This window comes from Pterocles gutturalis, unplaced genomic scaffold (assembly GCF_000699245.1).
Source record: "Pterocles gutturalis isolate BGI_N339 unplaced genomic scaffold, ASM69924v1 scaffold3274, whole genome shotgun sequence".
NCBI classification, from domain to species: domain Eukaryota; kingdom Metazoa; phylum Chordata; class Aves; order Pterocliformes; family Pteroclidae; genus Pterocles; species Pterocles gutturalis.
In genome coordinates, this window is record NW_010130318.1 from 106 (window position 1) to 13,734 (window position 13,629).

Consider the following 13,629-nt stretch of genomic DNA (forward strand, 5'->3'; position numbering starts at 1 on the left):
CGAGGCTCAGTTCCAGCAGGAAGGTGATGGGCGCCTCCAAGGTGAAGGAGTAGGAGCCACAGCAGCTCTGAGATGCTCTGTACTTCAAGGGACACTTTTTATCCCAAAGATCACCCGAAATAGGTTACAAAGCATTTATCAATGGCCCCTGCCAAAACGCAGCCACCTTTAAAGTATAAAATAGCAACAGAACCATTAAAACACAGAAATGACACAAATCACAGCCAACGTAATTATCCTGTGGCATCACTTCAACACAACTGCTTCAGAAGAGGGATTATCCAAAATTAACAAGCGGAGTAACTCAATTAAATCACAGTGTTAATGACATCACATGACAACTGCCCACCAGCTGGGTTTTACCAAGCCACATCACATTTACTTATCAAATCTAGAGAAATGATGACAAACACGGTGAAAGTTTTAATTCCTTTATTGATAAATGCTTTCCAGACTTTCTAAACTGGATTGTTCAGTTTAAAACCAAAACCACAAAATACTTTCAACCTAAAATCCTCAATGTCCTGCTTCCAAGACCCAAAGGGTAGCTCTGTCCTGACCACAAAGGAAAAGCTTGCAAGCCCAATTCTGGGTTTGGAAATCTAGAGCTTCAGAGCTGGCTTCTTAAATAAGATCTTCAAGATTAATTTACAAAAATGCAATCTAACTATGTGATCTATGGCATTGAGACCTACAGGACAGTGACGAGTCTTCAAACATCTTGAACTGATGTCTATGAAGGGGCTATTTGGCTTCTTCGCATCCTAGAGGAAAAGTGAAGACAGGTTACCTATGGACAGCACACCTCACTCCAGGCTAGTCAGGACTCCAATATAATTTGCCAGGGAGAGAGAAGCTGTTGACAGTCATGGATAAAATCCATTTCTCACCATCTGACCAGAAACTCTTCAGCAGAGAAGCCAGTGACTGAAGCCACTGAGAAATACAAGGATGAAAAGAACCCTCCTGATTCTTCACCTTTTTGAGTTGTGACATCTGACTGTAACAGCTTCACAAAAAGTACTGAAGGTGTCAATTCCAGACCAGCCATGGAAAAACGGATTATCCAAAGCGAGAAGAGGCATTCAAAGAATCAAAAACCTTCTACAGATGTTAAACAAGCGCCAGCTCCAAACACAGGAGACAGCACTGCTTGGACAGACCTACACCATGAAATGACTTTCCTGACACTAACAAATACTGTAGGCAGGATGAGGAATGGGCGTCCACAGCCTCTTTAGCCTCAAAGGCACCAGAACATCTTCTGTGTCTCTCATTTTACTTCCCAGATTAGCAGTTTCACAAGACTCACTTCCATACCTGACTCCTCCCTTGACATGCCAACTGCGAGGAACATGCCTGGGACTTACATCTTTCCAATGCTTAATTAAAATTAGAAATGTTCTTCAGAAATCTTAAGCTTTTACAATAAGGATTCTGTTGGGGAAAACTGCATTAGGGGTTTTTGTTTGTTTTTTAAAGAGTGGACTAAAAGCAGAGAAGTGCTGCACCCGGACCTCCACAGGCCTCCAGACTGGCTACATTTGCTAACGATCATGCTTTATTTCCTCTGATTCTGGAAGCTTTGAAGTGAGGCTAAGGACCAAGGCACTCACCAGTCTTCCTGGTTTAAGAGGTAGCAGCAACCACGCCCACCTTCTGGGCAGCTTCTTTCTTGGCTTGGTGAGCCTGCAACACCGCAACAGCCTCCTCCACCTCGGGGAGACATGTTATCTCAGTTAGACCTGTTCTCTGGAGCAAAGCCTCCCACAGCCCACCCCATCTAAAGGAACAGGCCAGTCTACCTTTGACCGGAGGGACTCTGGAGACTCCAGCATGTGCAGCAGCTCGGAGTTGTCAATCTCTAGCAGCATTCCTGTGATCTTCCCCGCAAGGCTCGGGTGCATAGCTTGAATCAAAGGGAACAAACGTTCTCCTGGGGAAAAAAAAAAAAAAAGAAAGAAAAAAAAAAAAGAGTTTGGAGAGCCCAGTTCCAATTAAAAAGTCATCTCTAAAACCTGAGGGGATTTGCAAAGTAAAACACAGTCTGTGAGAACTGGAGTTTCACTCACCCAGCATCTGTTTCTGCTCCTGCGGAGGGGCAGCAGCCAGCATGGAGGCCGTGAGCGGTTCCTGTCCCTGCACGTGTACTGCAGGCTGAGGTGCCTGTAGAAGGGCAGACATGAGGGTTCTGAAATAGACACCAGGCTGACTGCTTCATATTTAGAGACAATAAAATATCCCCTTCTTCTAAAACACAAGCTTTGTCAAGCCTACAGCAGGCTTAAGTTTCAGAAAAGGACAGATGAGGCATCCTTGGTTCATGAACATGCTCCCTCCGAGTTCTGAACTCAAAATCCCATAATGTCACACACGGGCACTGTAAATATCTTACACAAACTGGATTGAACAGGGTGAGACAAGTAACACAGCTGAGAAAGAGCAACATCCATGCCTGCTCTTTGTACAACACAGTTTTATGGGAGAAGCAAACTGTGCCTTCGATGACACCCTAGTGAGGATTTGGCAAAGAAGTAAGAGAACGACCGGTCACAAAATGAGAAAGGGAAGAACCAAGAAAAATATCCTTACAGTGAATCTGGGTAAAAAAATGGCTTGCAAGTACAAGACAGATAAATCAACTAGATTGCCCCTGGCAAGTGTAAAGCTGCTGGGTTTTTAAATTCCAACTTCTGATGCTTGTCTGGGTTATAAAAGTAGCTTGAAGTTTCAGCAGAAACACTTCAGTTGCATGTAAGACCTGTCAGGCTGCAGTAACTGCAGGGATTTCACAGCCCAGCCCCTCGTGTTACCTGCAAAGGCTGTACAGCTGGGTGTGGGCTGCGGACACTTGAGGCATATTTATAAGGAGGAACGGCTCTGGGAGTGGGGGCAGCTACAGGCGGACGAGGAGCTAAACTCTGCACTGCAGCGCCAACACCTGCAAAAGAAGAGGAGAACGGAATCACAAACAACCGCAGCAACGTACAAGCAAGTCGGGATGTCTGATATTAACTGCTGAATTCAACCCATGCTCTGCACAGTAATACTTCTTTAGAATCTGGTCTCCAAAGCACAACTGGCTACTTTAGGAAGGGGCTATTCTCCCTAAAACTAAACCATGGATTCCACACCCTGCATTTAAGATATTTTCTGGCTAGTCACTGGAATAAAATGAATGCAGATGCTCTGCTCTGAAAACAGCATCCATAACCTACAGAGCCTTTTTTTTTTGAGTGGTAAATGTTGCAGAGGTGTAGAGATGAGTTCCAAGCCAGTGGAAAGCAACCCAGCTGTCCCCAGACCTGCACTGCACAGCAAGGAACAGGAAAAACTTGGGTGCTGTCTCTGCGCCTTGCTCCAGGTGGCCTTTGGTTATCTATATGTAGCAACCATCCTTGGAAGCACAAGTCAAATCTCAACAGCATCCTCCTCCCTCCCAGACAAGGGGAAGAGCCTGGGAGGCAGACACCTTACCAACTCGCTGGGCAGCGGCAGGGAGGCCACGAGAGGCCGGAGCATTGCCGGCAGGGGCCAGATGGCGCAGTGCTGGCCGTGGTCCAGACTGGCGCATGGCATTTGGCATTCCCTGGAAGCCTAATGGAAGAAATGAGGGGAGATCCTCAAAACAGAACTGACTGGTGAGTCAGGACACTCAGCTACAGGAAAGGAAAGCATGCATTGTTCTTGTTCGAGAGTACAGCCAAGGGGGTCATCCAGCCAAAATACTGTCTCTAGTATGCTCACCTTGAGGTCTTCCTCCTTGCTGCCAGCGTGGGTTGGGTCTCATCTGCGCCATTTGATTGGGTGCATAGTAAGTGGGTCTGCTCTGAGCCTGAAGAAAGATAGAAGTTGCCTCTGAGCTTATCTAAGTGAATAACAAACGTTGTTTACAACATGTTTTGGCAGTTGTTGCCAGGACTCGACACTCAATTCACATTGAGAGGACAGGCAGCTGGGAAGTCATAGAATTAACTCCACCCCTCCTTAGGAGTTATTTGCTTACAGGCATAAGAAAGGCTCAATGAGATTACTGCAGCTGAACCATCAAAGCTCCAAGACAGGTTAAAAAAAAAACCACACCAGTTCAACTCACCTGGGGCACAGCAGGCATGAAATATCCCCCAGCAGCAGGCTGGAACTGGTTAATGATTGTGTTGGCAGGCAAGGCTCTCATCCCAGCGATGCGCTGCATGTACTGGTTGGTTAGATGGGCCTTTCGCTCTTCTTTCCTTTGTGCAAGCGCAACGTACAAGGGCTTTGAGCCCACAATGCGCCCATTCATCTCTGTCACAGCTTTCGTAGCTTCCTCTGGAGAGGAAAAGCAGACAAAGCCAAACCCTTTGCTCCGTCCATCTTCCAGCATCACCTGCAGTAAAGATCAATTGCTACTGGAGTACCATCACATGAACTTAGCCTAAGAATCCCTATTTTTTAAGAGTCATATTTCAGGCAGGTAGGACGTAACTGTTGCAGAGGTGTAGAAGCAGGTACTCGCTGAACAGTCACCTGCCTGGATTTACTCTGCTCTTCTGTAAGCATCATGTGTCCCCAGGCCCACACTGCGTGGTAAGGAATGGGAAAGTTTTGGTGAAAAAAAAAGGGAAATGCCATTCCATGTTTATTGGGAGTCACCTCAAACAAGCATGCTTGCCACTTCCTGCCTCCTCTTTTGATGAGAGAATGAAGAAAGTTTTCAGTAAAATCCCACCAAGACCCAAATAAATTTGTGTATTTACTAGTCCTGATGTTCTCAGGACCACAATAACCATAGAAGAACTGCCCTTCAATTCCATGTTCCAACAGTTCCTTCTTCAGGCTTTAAAATCCAAATACCCCCAAAGCCCACAGTACCTTGGCACTTGTTATTGACCCAAAAGGTGAGAACTCCTTCCTCAGTTTTTCATCATCTATAGTGTCATCTAGGTTTTTAATGTATAAGTTAACACCCTAGAAAGAAGAGAACAGCAAGACATTCATAGCGTTAAAGAAAATCTCAAGCACATCAACTGTCAGCATCCATCTGCCAGAGCTGTAATTTGCCTGAAAACTCTTAACTTGGCAGAACATTCCTTCTGTACCACACAAAGCTGAAGGCGATAAATGTTGCAAAGGTGTAGAGACAAGTCCCACTGTGGTGAAAGGGAGCTCATCTGGATTTCCTCTGCTTTCCTGTTGCATCCTGTATCCCCACTCCAGGACTTTATCACCAGGAGTGGGAAAGATTGAGATGCGATCTCTGACACAACCCAGTTTTGCCATAAGCTAGAGGAACAGCAATATAGGGTTATGCTGCCTCTTTCCATGCTTTTAGGTGTCCCCATTCTAAAGTAAACGAGACTGCATGACTGTTTCCTCATTACAGCTTTGTCAATCCTTTTCAAGTCTGCCAACAGACTGAAAATGGTGCTTAAATTGAGAAAAGGAACAGACTATTCACCTGGTACCGGCTGAGCCTCTCTTGTTTTAGCTGTTCAAACTTCCGTTTCAGCTCTGCCTGACGCTCGACCTTCTTCTGTGCTCGGCCTACAAATACCATCTTCCCATTGATGTCCTTCCCGTTCATTTCTTCGACTGCCTGGACAGAGGGTTCAACAAGAAACTGTCAAACACTGAAGCAAGACAACACCCAATCCTGTTAAGAACAGGACTGTCCAAAGCTCACATCCTGCCCCTGCCTGTTGGCCAGTAAACCAAGGTCACGACATTACCTTTGCACTGCTTTCATGTAATGACAGGCTAAAGACAAACGGAAGTTACCACAAGAGACTGTGCTGACAATACCACTGTAGGTGCTGGACTAACAGCAACTTGTGAATTTATCCCCACACTTTCTTGCAATTAAGGACAAATTTTAACAAACATACTACTTAAGAGAAGACCATGCCTAAGCAATGTTCTCACTCTAGACACCTTCCTTTTCCTCAAGCCCTGCATTGTAGTATTTCTCCAGCAATTAACACTCTTGATTATACCACTGCACTCTGCGTGGATCTAGTAATCTGGAGAAATGCCAAGTTACCCCTGAATGTCAAGCTGGTAAGGTGAAAAAGGTTTCCAAGTTCCCACATCTACAAGAGGTTGTGCCCAAGGCAGTAACAGGCTCCCAGGATAAACCAAGATTTCTTCTCTGAAGATCAAAACTGGTCATACCTTGTTAGCATCTTCATGTTTTTCAAAGCTTACAAAGCCAAAGCCTTTGGATTTTCCAGTGGGGTCTGTCATCACTTTAACACTCAGAGTTTTACCTGTTACCAAGGGACAGGGTTAGTAAAATGCCATAAAATTATTTCAAGACTATTAAACTCCCTATAACAGCCCCAGCCCTCTCTCACCTGCTGGTCAGCCTCTGCCTCCTGACCGACATTTGGCACAACCCACACCTCAACCCTTTGCATTCCTCAGCCTCAAAGTGACCCAGGGAGAGCTATATAGATGGTAGCAGCACTGTTAAACTACCAGGGGTCAGGCAATTCACAGCCTCATTAAAAGTGTTCCTCTATTTACCATATTTGCTGAAGAGCTCCTTTAGTCTTTCATCATCCATATCATCCCCAAAGTTTTTAATATAAACATTGGTGAATTCCTTCGCCTTGGCTCCCAACTCAGCCTCCCGCTCTTTACGAGACTTGAATCTCCCAACAAATCTGTAAGAAAGGATGAAAATCCCAATAAGCAGCTTGTTTTCAAGAGTGGGAAAAAAAAAAAAGTGTGACTTGCAGTGAGGCAAAGAATGAGTGTGTAGTAGGAGCTGGGAATGGGGACAAGAGTGACAGCAGAAAAGAAGGACAAACAGGCCACAGACCAACTAGAAAAAATCATCACCTGTCCTACGGTCAGCCAACGATGCTCACCCAGCTCTGCAGTGGAGAGAGGACTGGCCGCAGAAACCCACCCCAGCCCACTAGTAGCAAATCAAGGCTTGGTCAGGGAAACCCACCAGCCCTGTAATGGAGGGGGAGCAGGCTGTGGCGTGGGCAGGGTCACTCACCAGCCCTGGAGTGGAGAGGTAGCAGGCCAAGGCTTGGGCCAGGAGAACCAGTGCCTTGTGTGTCCCTGTTAATACCCAGACGCATCACGGTTCATGCGATCGTTGCTGCTTCTGGCTGTGACACTCACACTTTGCGGTCGTTTAGCAGCATGCCGTTCATCTTCTCGATGGCTCTATCTGCAGCATCCTGGGTCTCAAAGTGCACAAATGCGTAGCCCTTAGAGCCATTCTCATCACACACCACCTACACATGCGGAAGGAAAAGAAAATGTCAGCTCTCTGAATGCATCTTCTCCTCTGTCATGCTCAGACACAAGGCCAGCATGCAAAAATAGGTTACTGCAAACGGTCAGCACTAGGAAGACATTATCTGTGTTTCAGACTTGCACACTTCATGACCAAATGTGACGTAATTTCAGCAATCCCTGACCTTTTGGTCTACTCTGCCTTTTAGAGACTCCACTCCTCACTTGCTAAAAGGTGTCCCTTTTGCTTCCTACACTGGACACATCTGATCATGTCACCGCTATAACAGAATTGGACAAAGGAACCACATCTCACCTTGCAGGACAAAATATTCCCAAACGCTGAGAATGTGTCATAAAGTGCCTTGTTATCAATGGATTTGTCCAGGTTCTTAATGAAGACATTCCCAACCCCTGACTTCCTCAAGGAAGGGTCCCTCTGAGACCACATGATGCGAATGGGTTTTCCTTTGATCACATCAAAATTCATGGTATCTAGAGCACGCTCAGCTGCAAGAGAAGTCAAGAACAGATTTCTGTGGTTTGTAAAAGAATAAAGGTTTCCATCATGTGGGTGATTGTTTTCTCTGATTTTTACTCAGCTCATGGAGACATCTGGGGTAATATCCCAGGCAACCAATTCCCATGACTTTTTAACTCAGTGTTTCAAGGGAGGTCTTTGCAGCACCGTCACTAGACATGCTCAAGTATATAATACATTTAATAGGCTATTTTAAATGTACATGATAGCAATGTTTTAACAACCACAGCAAAATGGATGTCAAAATGCCTGGGATCTTAGTTATATTCTTAAAGGTAAATTGCACCCAAAGAAGGAAAAGAAAATACAGGAAACTCTGGTGGGGGGAAAAAGGGAAGTAACAGAAGCAACCATTTGGCTTGTTGGCTTTTTATGACACTCACACCTACCCGTGCTCAATCTGAAGATGACAGCAAGAGTGGACAAAACTCTGGAAAAAAGTCCATGTACCTGATGTGATTAACAGGGAAGTGTTTATCTAAACTCTAAAACCCCAGCACTGTCATTCTAACCTACACTGAAACCCTGCTCCACGATTCTATTTCTGCTACCTACTGATATATTAAAAGGATCATTACGTACACACATCAGGATCTTGTTCACAAAATTGAGATGCTTGGGACTCTTCTGTGCCAGAAAACACTCCCAGCATGGAGTGAGCAGAGAAAAAGACAGACTCTCAATTCCCAGCATGAAGCACGGGAAGAGAGAGGAAGACACGCATTAAAATCAAGGAATACTAACAGGGCAGAATGCAAGCTTTCCAAATTTGTTTCTCTCAGTTCTTCCAGGCCACCTTCATCCAGCAATACCTGCTGATTAGATTTCAGGAGCAGCATAGTCAAGGAAAATGCCAATTCAAACACCTTCTTTCATGTGACTCTGCTAGTGCAGCCAGAGTAACTACTCATCATTTCGCAGAATTATCTCTAGGACCTCCAATGGTACATTGCCTACAAAAGCCTCCTCCACTCCCTACCCCCAAAGTCAGTTTGAACTACTGCACAGAATTTTCTTAGCATTTTTAATGTGCTTTGAAAATGTTGCTTTTTAAATTGAAGTGGTGCCACCACCATTTTCCTGTTTCCCCAGTCCTTCACAGATACACCCCACTGGGAAACAAGCTCTGCTGGATTTCACTCCTGAAGCAGTCAGACTTGCAAAAAGAAAACAATTTAAGGAAGTTACGCTTGCTAGGACTCAACTAGCTCTGTTCTGTCAAAGGTGTTAAATTCAGTTAACTGCCATGCTAAAATGTTTCCTCAGCTGCTACCCTGAATCAATGCAACCCAGGATCTTCCTGCAGTCCATTCCCAGTAGGCACTTCAGCAGTCGACTTGGTCCAGCTTTGTCAAATTTGGCAGTGTTTATTTATAGCAGGGAGAGGTCCTATCCAGAAATAAGTGTTGTCAAGGACACAAACTAGTTGTATATACCATTTGCAGCAGAACCAGGGCTCCTGATGAAAGGTGACAAGCAGATGAAGCAGCGGCATGCAACCAGAGGGACCTGTGAAACACTTTGCAGCAGCTACTGGGATATAGACTAGGTATGAACTCACTCCCACTTCTTTCAAGCTCCCTAAGCACATACTTCAGCAGATCTATTGCACTGCTCTTTCAATAGCTTGCTAGTATGCCACTCTATTATTATACTCTGCTTGAAACTCTCTCAGACACTTCTTGTGAGAAGAAAGCCCTAGATGGACTCCCTGATTTGAGGAAGGTCTGCTGTACCCACCAGTGGCAATGCAACCACTTTGCACCAGTACCTAAGAAAACCTGTAAAGGATCAGCACAAGTTCTGTGAATGACTCAGACTAAGCACATCTGATTCATGTCCTTAATCTGAGCACTTTCTCATTTTCTTCTATTTAAGCCACAAATCTTCAGCCATTTCAGTTCCTGTATCTGTTTCTCTCCCACTGGTTCCTGTCATCCTTCCAGCAGACTCAACTGCAACTCATCTATAACATTATACACACTCTTAACCCCTTTCAGGCTTCCTTTTCATTGCTCTTCCACAGCCTTCTGGCCGGGGAAAGCATTTGAACACTCCTTGCAGCTTGCCTTAGGCCTCAAAGTAATTTATCTCCCTTCCAGGCTCCCCGATGCAGAGCTAACACAATGCTGGAATTAGCAACTGTGGTTGAGCAGCTTAAAGACAGCTAACCACATGCACCGAGATTCACCCATGAGAGAGAGTTTTACTCTGCAAAGATGCTGTTCTGCAAACCTCTGGGCTCTCACTTACGGTACTAAGTAAAAAAGACCCGACAACAAAAGCACATAGCACAAATTAATTTTTTTTTTTTTTAAAGAGAGGCTGCATACAGAACAGACTTAAATCCTTTGGCTGCTGAAGTTAGAAGAAAACACTGTTGGCAATAAAGAATATATAAGAAAAAAAAACGCTCTTCCCTTTTAACTTCACACCTGCATTGGTTATACAGATCTTCCCTTACATTGTCTTCTCCACTTTAATGAAGAGAAGAGACAAAAAGTTTATCTATACTTTTCCACACCTTGTTTCTTCAGAGACACTTATCTAATCCCAGCTCTGGGTTCCTTCTTGGCTTGGGAAATGTTCTGTTTTCTCTATGCTTCCAGAACAGCTTATCTCTACAGCCATGTTAGTAAAGTTTCTCTGCTTCATTATCTGAGTTGTCATGTCGTGACTGTCAATGTTGTGAAACCCTGGAATGCAATTATATTGCACGAGGAGCACATGAAAAAGGAAATTCAGCTTTTCTTTCAAATGAAACGAGTTTGTTTTCTTCCCCTTCTTCAGTCAAAAACAATAAATACTAACAACCACAGCTGAGCCTGAACTAGCCAGAACTTTGAAATGTTTCCTTAATCTGCCTATCACAGTATGACAGATTCAGCATTCACTGGTTACCAAGCCAAAAAACTGCAACTGAAAACAGCAGAGCTTATTTTCACTAAAAATAACCTCTCTGCAGCAGACTACCAGTTAGACAATGCATGACCAGAAAGTAACCATCCAGGCTCAGGCATCACTCACTCCATTAGCTAACAAAAATGCACAGAAAAACACGAGCTTTGAACCAATTCGGACACAGGAACTCTGCAAGTACAAAGCGCGTTCTGGATGTGACAGCGGGAGCTCCTGGTGGCCCCAGGTAATGGGGAAGAGCTCTGGCTACTTGACTTGCTCTACAGCCTCTATTTACCACACAAAAGAACTTAACACGCTGTTTTCTTCAGATTTCTGAAGCACTCATCCTTCCACAAAAGGTGCCAGGGAAATGCAAACTATCATTTATCAGCTTCTTTAAGAGCTACTACCACTTCAAGCATACTAAGAAAGTGTCCAGAAGAACTTCGCTAAAAGTCTTCAGAGCACAAAGCTTCCTGATTACTTTAAGTGGTGTTTTGTAGCATCTACTATCACCTCTAAATCGCAACAGATCCTTACAGTGAGACCAAACACCTCCATCTTTCCACAGATTCAGTAAAATTAAGTTCAAATGCACTTCTGATTACACATTCCTGGAAGAAAACACAGACCCCTCCTTCTCTCAGAAAGCCCTCGTGCAGGCAGTACTGTGTACTGCCACCTTGAAAACAATCCCAATTTCTGCATTCGACAATAAAAATTATATTCTTCATATTCAAGTCTGTTTTGGAGAGACCGCAACACAGCACCAATGCGCTCACCTTTCCAAAATTATCTGTTTATGTTCTGCTGCATTGCATTCAGTACAGCAGCTGTTTTTTACTCATGCAAACTGACACATGCTGCAGTTTGCCAGACCGAAGAAATCAGGAACATTTCAGAAGAGATCTCTTCATGAAGACAGAAGGAGTTTGAATACTTCTCCTTCAGGATATTAACTCAACGATTAGAATTAAATCACTTGACCTTGTAAGACCCACCAGTAACAAGACACCAGTCACTTTGTCAAAGTATCACTTTAAGTACTGGGACTTCCTAAAATGTCTGCTGCCTCACCAGGAGTCCAGAGTGATGCAACCTCCCTCTAAATTCCTGCCTATTTATTACCATAAAAGATTACCTTGAAATATACTGGAAGGCCATCTATCTTTGTATGAGGAGCAGAACTTCCTTGTGCTAAAGCAAGCACATGTGATGGCTGATGACTTGTGCAAACAGACCACTCTCTGCTACCTGTAAAAATTCAAAGCACGATAACCTGCTAAAGGGAAGTTTACCTGCTGCTGAAGTCCGTGCTGTTGTGAACTGATTTTGAATTCAAGTGAAAAGTTCACTCTCATCTATCCTTTGGATGTCACTATCGCACACAGACACTGCTACATCACAGCACAGAGCAATAAACTTGCACCCGTCAACAAGCAAAGGCCCTGAAAACTAGAGCAGAAAACGCTGACCCATTTTTCTGCCAGAAAAGACGTGTTCCAAAATGACCTCTTCTGGCCTATTTTTCACATGCTACTACTGCTTCAGCTCTGGAATACCTACTTGAGCAGGAACTGAATTACGGTATGAAAAAAAGTGTCTGGCAAGGACAAATCAACATGGCCTCTGCATGTGAGACAACCTTATTTCCTGATTTTGAACAACAAATGCAAAAATACCACTTCCCAGGCTGGGAGAGCCATCCAGCTGCATGCACGAACACAGCAACCTGCAGTCCACCAGATCTCCCAAATATTAAATTGGAGTGAAAGAGCAGCCAGAGGCTCAGCCAGTCAAACCGAACATTCAACCTGGGCTGACTACTCTGAACTTTTTCTGCCAGGACTGATGGCATGAAGACCCACACAAATAGCCTAAACCTACACAAAAACACTGTGGAAATTATTCTCTTATGCGAGGAAGTAACCCAAGTCTCTAAAGTTTAATACCAGTAAGACAAAAACAGGTCTATCTATCAGAGATGTTACCAAGACAGGTATTTGCAGAATATTTTGGAGACATCGAGTTGTAAAAAATATTCCAGCTTCACAGTCCCTAGCAAGTGACTACTTACCCTGTAACACTTTGTAGGCAGCTACATAGCAGTACACACCAATGGCAGTGTGGATTAGTGGAAAAAAGTGAATAGAAGTGAAGAAAAAAGCCACAGAGGTGGTTGTACACGCCACTTACCATCTGCCGGCTGCTGGAAGTTGACATAGGCATACCCGAGGGACCGGCGGGTGATCATATCCCTGCAGACCCGAATGGAGAGAACAGGCCCAGCGGGGCTGAACTTCTCGTAGAGCATGGCCTCGGTGACATCGGGGTGCAGGTCACCCACGTACAGCGACGCCATCGGGTAACTGCTGGCGGCCGTGTTCATCTTCCACCCAGCACGTGCTCCCACCAGGAACTAAGAGGGTTTTATTCTTGGGGTTTCTTTAAGTCAAGCTTTTTGTCAAGATTTAAACTGGGGGGAAAAACTCAAAATCTTATTTAAAAGCCTCACTAAGCAAGGGGGCTGCAGAAACAGCTTGGGAGAGGCAGAGCTGGCAGGAAAGTGGGGACCAGAGGGAGGGTGCAGCGGGGGGACAGGGGGACAGCTGCTCCGCCACACCAGGCCCCGGGACAGAGAGCGGCCGGGCAGGGAGGAGAGGCCTGGAAATCAGCAAAAAACAAAGTTAAACCTGCAGGAGAGTGGGGTTTGGGAATGAAGACAAAATTCATAAGAAATGAAGGCAAAAATTCATACGAAATGAAGGCAAAAATTCATACACATACGAAATAAAGGCAAAAACTCATACACCGGCTCCTGAGCGTTTCTCCTGTCAGCTCTGGGGCAAAACCCTCCTCGATCTCCCTAAAACCACGTCCCTTTATTTTCCTTTCAGAGTCTAATTTAACCCCAGTTCTCCTGAGGGGAGGCCGTTTGACTTTCTGAGGTA

The 13,629-nt window shown here is 44.8% G+C and overlaps 1 protein-coding gene across 1 annotated transcript; it reads right to left on the reverse strand.

Annotated features, from left to right (window-relative positions):
- Nucleotides 1–418: 418 nt before the first annotated feature.
- Nucleotides 419–13,067, reverse strand: PABPC4 (poly(A) binding protein, cytoplasmic 4 (inducible form)). Its single transcript, XM_010080164.1, has 15 exons — nucleotides 12,875–13,067; nucleotides 7,553–7,746; nucleotides 7,120–7,235; nucleotides 6,508–6,647; nucleotides 6,154–6,248; nucleotides 5,441–5,578; nucleotides 4,855–4,950; nucleotides 4,097–4,369; nucleotides 3,748–3,835; nucleotides 3,478–3,597; nucleotides 2,814–2,941; nucleotides 2,073–2,166; nucleotides 1,806–1,936; nucleotides 1,617–1,716; nucleotides 419–764 (listed from the first exon to the last, which is right to left on the reverse strand). The coding sequence occupies exons 1-14, from the start codon at nucleotides 13,065–13,067 to the stop codon at nucleotides 1,630–1,632; spliced, it is 1,893 nt and encodes a 630-aa protein (XP_010078466.1). The 3' UTR covers nucleotides 419–764; nucleotides 1,617–1,629.
- Nucleotides 13,068–13,629: the final 562 nt, after the last annotated feature.

What these genes read in the sequence shown, in the direction of transcription:
- PABPC4 (XM_010080164.1), bottom strand. Translation starts at nt 13,067, where the DNA reads ATGAACACGGCCGCCAGCAGTTACCCGATGGCGTCGCTGTACGTGGGT. An exon ending in AACATGAAGATGCTAACAAG is followed by an intron (nt 5,579 to 6,153) that starts GTATGACCAGTT and finishes CCCTCTGTCCAG; the next exon opens with GCAGTCGAAGAAATGAACGG. An exon ending in GCAAGGAGGAAGACCTCAAG is followed by an intron (nt 3,598 to 3,747) that starts GTGAGCATACTA and finishes TTCTTCCATTAG; the next exon opens with GCTTCCAGGGAATGCCAAAT.